The sequence below is a fragment of the Oxyura jamaicensis genome, chromosome 1 (assembly GCF_011077185.1).
Source record: "Oxyura jamaicensis isolate SHBP4307 breed ruddy duck chromosome 1, BPBGC_Ojam_1.0, whole genome shotgun sequence".
Taxonomy (NCBI): domain Eukaryota; kingdom Metazoa; phylum Chordata; class Aves; order Anseriformes; family Anatidae; genus Oxyura; species Oxyura jamaicensis.
In genome coordinates this window covers 121,417,895-121,427,161 of record NC_048893.1, presented here as the reverse complement: position 1 = coordinate 121,427,161, position 9,267 = coordinate 121,417,895, and the positions used below count along the sequence as shown (strand labels likewise).

The window sequence follows — 9,267 nt, the reverse complement described above, 5'->3', positions numbered from 1 at the left end:
CTTAGCTAAAAAAAAAATGCTCAAATAAGCAAACAGTCTGTTTTGGGCCTGTTGAGTTTCTTCTTTTAGAGCTTCTCATTTCCTTTCTTAATCCCTCTCACGACAGTGAACTCGATCTGATGCTTGCATTTCAGAATGGCTTTGTAAATGCAAGGAAGGTCACCCTGTATGGTCATCTCAGTGTACTTGTAGATGTACTGAAGGAACGTCAAATAGTGGTAGCTAATACTACCTGAAGTTGAATGTTTTTGTGTGTAGATCTCCTGCCTAATATACAGACAAAAAAAACAGAAGCGGTACAAGGGTGGTCATGTCCAATCCCTGCTACCACAGACCATCACATCTCACAGAGGTTGCAAGTTTTTGACACTTTTTTTTGAGGTTCTTCACCTTTCACTGTTGTTTATGATGTGTTTCAGACCCTCATCCTACGATGACTGAAAACTCACCATAATTTTCCCATTCTAACTTGTTTGGCTAGTTTATGTCCATTTACTAAATGTTTATTTCCCCTCCTTGATGTTCTCCAGTGTGCTTTTAAAAACAGTGGTGGGATCTCTGTTTTGTTTTAAATTAAGACACTTACAGCTTCTTACAGACCCCCCTCTTCTTCTCTTGGATGGTTCAACTTCCAGTACAGTGTTGTTGGTTTTTTTTCTTTTTTTTTAGCTAGTTGAGAGTTCTTGTATAACCTTATTCAACAAAAAAGCGACTTCAGGCTTGGTGCTGCAGCAGGTGTTAAGGTCAGATTAAGGCCATTAGATCTGTTACATCTTCCTTTGAAAATTGGTTCTCTTCAAAGAGATGAACTAGATGAACATCCACAATGTACAGTTCCGTCCTATTTTTCAGACATCTTTCTATTGCCCTAAAACACATACAAAACTTGAGACTAACTACCAATGGCTATTTGCGTCATCTTATTTCATAACTACCAGTGTTGTTTTCTAGTAATAGATGTTATTGATTTGTCACAATGAGTGTAAAACTTTGTAGTATTGAAATAATTTTCATATGCCAATTTAGTCCTGAACTGGAAATTTAGTGAACTCCCTTAATAACATAAAGCTTATTTTTTTCTCTTGAAAGAAAAAAAAAAGTTTCTGTGCCATTGTTCACAAGCCATTCCGCCCTTGACCTGTGAGCAGCATCACTGTGCTTTCCAAAAACAGCGTTTAAAAAATAATTTAGGTTTTGTATATCTTTGGTATTTTCAGTTTCTTCTTTATTACTTAGGTGAATAAGCCATTTATATACTCTTGTTTTGATTTTGGTTTGGGAAGGGTCTTTGCTTTTTTATTACTTATTTAGAGGGGTTGTTTTAGAAAGCCTAAATGTCATGGGCTTTTTGCAATTCTGCATTTTATCACCATTTTTTTCTGAGTTTTTAAAGACTAGTTCTTCAAGTTTATAGCTTTGTTTATTCTTGATAGCAGTTCTAGGTTGTTACTCATCTAGAAGTGTTCTTCTATAAAGAGTTTTCAGGGGCTGGAGATTTATATTATAAATGTGTTTTCCACTGTAATTTGAAGGAATTTGTGCTTTCTCTCCATTCAGAACCTTGAGATTCCACTGCTAGTTCACCTACATTTTCTATATTTGCCTCTTCAAAACAGAGAACCTTAATTGCAGAACAGGTTTCTATTTGTTCTGCTATTTATGTTGGAGGTCTGTGCCATTTATTCAGATGGAATCTAAAAGAATAATTGTGAAATCAGTGGGAGTTCAAAAGTCATCCATCCTGCTCCCTTTCCTTGCAAGAGAATCAATAAGATTGTCTGTCTAGCCTGCATATTAAAGACAGGATAAATTAAAAAAAATAAAAATAAAATTTTGATGATGCAGATTCTACAACCTGTCAGATTTTTCGAACTAGTTTCTTCTTCTCTACTTACCATAGAGGCTTTTTCTGTACTTCTGTGGTGAATGTTGTTTCCTAAAGCTTATTTTGTGCATGATGGGCAATAGTCTATTCTTTTTCTTTAAGAGAATTCTGCATATTTAAAGCCTGTATGTTATCTTGTGTGTCACTTCCAACGACAAACCTGAACTTTTTGGAGAGGTTTTAGGGAAGTTTTCTAATTCTCTGCATGTTTTGCTGTGTTGTTCTTTTTGCGTGTATCTTTTTATTATTTGTTGTTGTTGTTAAAGAACATCAATAATTAGACCTTCAGTAGGTCAGATTCATTCCACCAGAGTGGAACGCAGCAGAAAGATTAATTAACGTGTTTTACAGACTGCTCTTCTGTTTATTCATACCAGTATGGTGTTCACAATGTTTGCAACAACATTGTTTACTTGTTTCATTTGTGTTCTATTGTAACCATTGTATGCTGTCATGCATAGTTGTTTCTAACCATTTTTTGCACCCTATGTTTATTTGTGGACATATATTGATGTATGCACTATGATTCTATTCAGGGATATTATTTAATGGGTAATACTGGTGGAGGGGGCATAACTGGACCAGATGATCTTGGAGGTCTTTTCCAACCTTAATGATTCTATGATTTATACAAAGGAATAGGACTTCTCACTTGTCTTTGCAAGATAGCAGGTTAGTATGGTGGAGGAAGGTTTCAAATCAGATCCACTTTCTCAAAATTATCTTAAGCCCTAATCTGATCTTCTAGCATACTTACAGCTCCTGCCAGTTTTACGTTGTCTACAAAATCTAAATTACAGACGAATCTGGGAATACACTATATTTCTTACTTCAGGTCTCAAAAAAGTATATAGTTTAGCACCCTGACAAATACCTGTGCAGATTCATTCAACACCTCCCTTCATTTTGCCCTGGGCAGCTGATAGTCATGTTTTTCTAACCAAAGTTGACCATGTTTTCCTAGTACATTATGAACATCTAAGAACAGAGATACTTACATGGAATCAGACAAAAGTCCACATAGCCTTGTTTGTTCCCTGTCTTTGACGGAGAACAAAAATAGGTGCCAAAGGAAGAATACAAGAACAGTGCAACTATACATGTTGCTGTTTCCCAAAGACTCTCCCAGCCGCTAAGTATTTAATCTTAAAGACTTTGTCCACTGGTTATATTATCTAGTAACTTCCAGAGACTTTTTTTTCAGTGGAACTCATCCAGTCTTCCCTTGAGTTCGTCCATTCACTAGGTATCAAGGATGCCTACAGGTCCAGCAGCTGTTGCATGAAGTTTTGTTTTGGGTTTGATCAGAGGAAGCAGTCTAGGAGGTTTCTGGAGAGCGTGGAAGATAGCTTCCTGACACAGCTGGTTAGTGAGCCTACCAGGGGTGGCACCCCGCTAGACCTTCTCTTCACAAACAGAGAAGGACTGGTGGAGGATGTGATTGTCGGGAGCTGTCTTGGGCAGAGTGACCATGAAATGGTGGAGTTCACTATTCTTGGCAAGGCCAGGAAGGGGACCAGTAAAACCACTGTATTGGACTTTCGGAGAGCTGACTTTGTGCTGCTGAGGACACTGGTTGGTAGAGTCCCTTGGGAGGCGGTTCTGAAGGGCAGAGGAGTCCAGGAAGGCTGGGCGCTCTTCAAGAGGCAAATCCTAATGGCGCAGGAGCGGTCTGTTCCCATGTGCCCAAAGATGAGCCAGCGGGGAAGAAGACCAGTCTGGCTGAACAGAGAACTGTGGCTTGATCTTAGAAGAAAAAAGAGGGTTTATAATCTTTGGAAAAGTGGGCAGGCCACTAGGGAGGACTATAAGGATGTAGCGAGGCTGTGCAGGGACAAAATTAGAAAAGCCAAAGCTCATCTGGAGCTCAATCTGGCTACTGCTGTTAAAGATAACAAAAAATATTTTTATAAATACATCAACACGAAAAGGAGGACTAAGGACAATCTCCATCCTTTACTGGGTGCGGGGGGAAACTTAGTTACAAGAGATGATGAAAAGGTGGAGGTGCTTAATGCCTTCTTCGCCTCAGTCTTTAACGGCAATTCCGATTGTTTTCTGGATACCCAGTACCCTGAACTGGTGGAAGGGGATGGGGAGAGAGATGTGGCCCTCACTATCCATGAAGAAATGGTTGGTGACCTGGTACGGCACTTGGATGTGCACAAGTCGATGGGGCCGGATGGGATCCACCCAAGGGTACTGAGAGAACTGGCAGAGGAGCTGGCCAAGCCGCTTACCATCATTTATCAACAGTCCTGGCTATCGGGGGAGGTCCCAGTTGACTGGCGGCTAGCAAATGTGACGCCCATCTACAAGAAGGGCCGGAGGACTGACCCGGGAAACTACAGGCCTGTCAGTTTGACCTCAGTGCCAGGGAAGCTCATGGAGCACATTACCTCGAGAGTCATCACGCAGCACTTGCAGGGCAAGCAGGCAATCAGGCCCAGTCAGCATGTGTTTATGAAGGGCAGGTCCTGCTTGACGAAACTGATCTCCTTCTATGACAAAGTGACGCGCTGGGTGGATGAGGGAAAGGCTGTGGATGTGGTCTACCTTGACTTCAGCAAGGCTTTTGACACCGTTTCCCACAGCATTCTCCTCAAGAAACTGGCTGCTCTTGGCTTGGACTGGCGCACGCTTCGTTGGGTTAGAAACTGGCTGGATAGCCGGGCCCAAAGAGTCGTGGTAAATGGAGTCAAATCCAGTTGGAGGCCAGTCACTAGTGGCGTTAACGCCCCAGGGCTCGGTGCTGGGGCCGGTCCTCTTCAATATCTTCATTGATGATCTGGACGAGGGCATTGAGTGCACCCTCAGTAAGTTTGCAGATGACACCAAGTTAGGTGCGTGTGTCGATCTGCTCGAGGGTAGGAAGGCTCTGCAGGAGGATCTGGATAGGCTGGACCGATGGGCCGAGGTCAACTGCATGAAGTTCAACAAGGCCAAGTGCCGGGTCCTGCACCTGGGGCGCAATAACCCCAAGCAGAGCTACAGGCTGGGAGATGAGTGGTTGGAGAGCTGCCAGGCAGAGAAGGACCTGGGAGTGATGGTTGACAGTCGGCTGAATATGAGCCAGCAGTGTGCTCAGGCGGCCAAGAAGGCCAACGGCATCCTGGCCTGTATAAGAAACAGTGTGGCCAGCAGGGCCAGGGAGGTGATCGTCCCCCTGTACTCGGCTCTGGTGAGGCCGCACCTCGAGTACTGTGTTCAGTTTTGGGCCCCTCGCTACAAGAAGGACATGGAGGTGCTTGAGCGAGTCCAGAGAAGGGCTACGAAGCTGGTGAAGGGTCTGGAGAACAAGTCTTACGAGGAGCGGCTGAGGGAGCTGGGCTTGTTCAGCCTGGAGAAAAGGAGGCTCAGGGGTGACCTTATCGCTCTCTACAGGTACCTCAAGGGAGGCTGTAGCAAGGTGGGGGTTGGTCTGTTCTCCCACGTGCCTGGTGACAGGACAAGGGGGAATGGGCTAAAGTTGCGCCAGGGGAGTTTTAGGTTGGATGTTAGGAAGAACTTCTTTACTGAAAGGGTTGTTAGACACTGGAACGGGCTGCCCAGGGAAGTGGTGGAGTCACCATCCCTGGAGGTGTTTAAAAGATTTTTAGATGTAGAGCTTAGGGATATGGTTTAATGGGGACTGTTAGTGTTAGGTCAGAGGTTGGACTTGATGATCTTGAGGTCTCTTCCAACCTAGAAAATTCTGTGATTCTGTGATTCTGTGAGTTGCTGTTTCCCTCTATAGTTTCTTGGTTCTTGTGCTGGAAGACGGAACATTATTTCATGCTGGTACTAAACTTGTAAACTTCTCTCACATCTCACCAGCAAATCTTTGTCATGTCTTTTCCACAGTGAAGACTCCTGATCTATTTAATATTTCCACATTTGGAAACAATTTCATTTCTTTGTTCACTTGCCTTGGAACTTTCTCCTCCTTGTGACTGGAGCCAAGAAAGGGACAGAGCTTCCAAGACACAGGTGAACCATGGATTTACACTATGGTATAGATGATACTACCTGCTTTGTTCTCTGTTTTCTCCAAGTAATTGCTAATATTTTTTTTTGTGGTCTTGTACTGTTCAACTTCTAGGTGATGGTTTTCATGGAACTATCTGTTGGAATCTGTGGTCATGTCAGAGCTCATTTTTTGCATAATTAAAGTTTAGAATAAATAACCTTAGGCCTATTGCTTTATGTTTATCTAAGCTAAATTAATTTCCCATTTCATTATCTGATTGCTAAGATCTTCCTGGTGTTTTTTACTACTGACTCTAGCATAGCATAGTGTTACAAGCAAGTTGGTATCTTTGTTGACAACCTCCCTTTCCCACATCACTTATGAATATAGTCGAGGTGGCTGTGGAACTCCATCGGTGACAGTTCTCCATCATAAGAACTTACTTAAGCTCTGTTTCTTATCTTTAGTTGGTCATTTATCTATACCCTCTTAAACCATTCCTGTTTTTCTCTTTAAAAGGTTTAGGTAGGAGACATTTACAAAGATCCCCAAATGGACAGTATCAGTTGGATCATCCTTGTTCACGTTTGTTAAACGCTTCATGAGATTATTAATAGGTTTGTGAGATGGGTCTTGCCTTGTAACACAACCTATGTTGATTCTTCCCCAGCATATTATATTTATCCAGGTGTCTATTAATGCTCTTTTTATCATTTCAGCTCATTTGCACAGTACAGGTTGGCCTTCATTTCATTCACATTTCCTGGATTTTCCTTAATATCATGGATGACAATTTCAAAAGCCAGACTGAAGTTAGGATGTAACCTCTACTAGGTATCCTCTAATCTGGGTTCTGTTACCCAAGGAAATTACAGTGGCTGACAGAATTTATTTTTTTCCACATCCCTGTGGTTTATTATTCTGCTTCTTGTCATCTTCATGTTTACAACTAGATTTTGGTCTATCTTCTCCCCGTAAGAATTAAAAATAAGCCGATTGGTCTACATGATGTTTTACTGTATCAGTGACTGGTGAAGTTAGCTGTCAGTTATACTATACAGGAATATCTGGATTATATAATTATTGGTTATTATTTGTAGCATTTATTATTATTATCTATATATTATTGTCTGTTATTATTTATAGTATTTACCTCCAAGCAATTGGTTCTCTTCATCTGAAAGTTTAAGGTCTCTCATGATGATATAGTTTAGTATGTTAACATTGTACGAGGTGTGTGAGGGTCCTAATTTTCATGCTAAATAAGTGAAACTCTGAAATTCCTTTGCTGTCTATCTAAATTAGGACCTGTTGCACAGTTAGTATCAGGTCAAAAACTATTTAATTTTCAGTATCACTGTACCAAAAGCACTAATTTACAGCTGCCGGTAATAGTGTCAGGTCTATTTACTCTGAATTATTTTTTTAATTAAAAAAAAAAGGAACGGAGAAAGTGCTCCACTGTGACTAGTAATATACTCAAAATGTTTTCAGTGCTTCCTTATACTTAGAGATTTTCAAAGCTGAGTTGGATATTGCTGCTTAGGTGCACAGTCAGAACAGCAAAAAGCAGTAGGAGTAGCAAAGTAGTAGTATCCTCTGTTCATTTGGATGGAAAAAAGATAGGTAAACGATCAGTGATTTAAACGTGTAATGTTTAAATACAGGAGTATACTCACTCTGTGTGCTTTAACTTCAGAAATTGAAACCTATGTATTTTAATGGCTGTGCCATCAGGAAATCAAAATAGAGTGTAGTAAGCTTTATATCATTATCCCATTCAAAAATTGGTATTGTTAAATATTCAAAGATATTACTGTTTTCATTTTGCTTCTACAGTAAAATGAAAACCTTTAAAAATGAAGAGAAACGGAGCCCACATAAAGTCAGTAAAACTACTGTGCTTCACGCAGATGTCTCTAGTTCGGTTCCCCCTCCTAGCATAAATTAAGTCTTTGTGGAAGCCTGGATAAGAATGCTGCAGTTTCCTTATTCATAATGACTGCAACATTATTCCAAAAGTAGTTCATTAATTTCATTGAGGTTGTTCAGATCATGCTACAGTTTCTTAGAGAAATGGGATCCTGTTTGTAGGGTTTCTGCTTCACACTATAAAACGGGACTGAAAGCCACCACCTTTCCACCATCCCAGTTCTAAGAGAGGTAGGGTCACGAGTGTTGTTTGCAGTGCATTTAAGTATTTCAGGGACAGAAATTGCAAAGATGCTGCAGTATATTCTTTTGCAGAATCTTTTCAACTGTTGAGCCCCCGATTGTCAGATTCCAAAAAGCCTGGGCATGTCAGCTTGATGTGTAAGTAGAAGAAAAGCGAGGATAGCTTTGGAAAATCTGCCTGTGTTCCTATTTGTCAAGAAAACGTACGTCTTCAAAGTATCTGCCAGTTTGTGGAAGTAGAATAGAATCAACTACTCTACTTAGCATGTATAAGATCATATACTTGTAAATGTACATACACATGTAAATCCAAATGGGTATTCAGAGGATGTTTTCCCACTTCTATCACAGCCATGTATGTGCCTCAGTTCACCCTTGCATACAAACACCAGAAGTGTTTAGTTTACTTTATGGAGGAACAAGCTGCAAAATACTGTTGGGAAAAATGAGACTCTTAGGCTGTATGTCCTCGATAAAAAAATAAAATTCAGCTCTGGGTATGTGTGTGAATCCTGTAATTTCAACATTAGGTGTTTTTTCTGAGTATGTTCATAACTTGGTGCGCCAAGTAGAAAGTTGAAGTGAATTTTTAATGGAGGTATTCTTGTAACTCTTTGAACGAAGACAGTTTGTAAAGGAGACACTGGCAGGGCTGCGTGTCAGTGTGGTTTAGTGTGTGTACTCCTGTCAGGTGATGGTGAGATTGAGGGAGGGAGACGAACTGCAACTAGGATTGAGCGGATGGGCCTGAGCAAGATGTTCCTGCTCTGCGACACACTGTGGAAGCTCAGTCAGGTAAAGGGAGGGGATTGTGTGAGAAAGCTGGTGGGCTTGTATGGTATGGGAAACTAGCGTAACAAAATGGAGACTTTGGGTATCAGAACTATTTGACATCTATGGATAGGCAAGAAGACTACAGAAAAGTACTTGTTGAAATCAGTAAGAAAGGGTATTTAGTTGATTACGTACACTTTCCAGGGGAAGATAAGGGGAAATCATGTAAATAACCTATGTGCATATACACTTTTGTGGGTTTATTTTTAAGATGGCAATAGCTAGAACTTGGCAAAACCCGTTTGAGGGGAATACAGCTCAATAAACAAAGCATTTCTGCAGGCATCTCATATCTAGACTGTATCGTTGAGACTTCGCTTCACTATAGTGCTCTTTATATCCAAGCAAACAAATACCACTTTGCATGTTTTCTTTCAAGTACTTTGTCTTCCAAACATGTTGTTTTGAAGAAATTATACAATAG

At 40.8% G+C, this 9,267-nt stretch overlaps 1 protein-coding gene across 2 annotated transcripts in view; it reads left to right on the top strand.

Moving 5' to 3' along the window:
- The window catches only part of POLA1 (DNA polymerase alpha 1, catalytic subunit), a 201,225-nt gene that overhangs the window by 155,802 nt on the left and 36,156 nt on the right, over positions 1-9,267 (top strand). Inside the window, exon 37 of one of the 2 annotated variants that reach the window (XM_035336749.1) lies at positions 6,554-8,506. The exons of the other annotated variant lie outside the window; for it this stretch is intronic. Within the exon in view, the coding sequence (XP_035192640.1) occupies positions 6,554-6,612 (59 nt within the window). The 3' untranslated portion in view covers positions 6,613-8,506. Of the gene's footprint in view, positions 1-6,553; positions 8,507-9,267 lie in introns of those variants that run through there. 2 annotated transcript variants of the gene reach the window in all.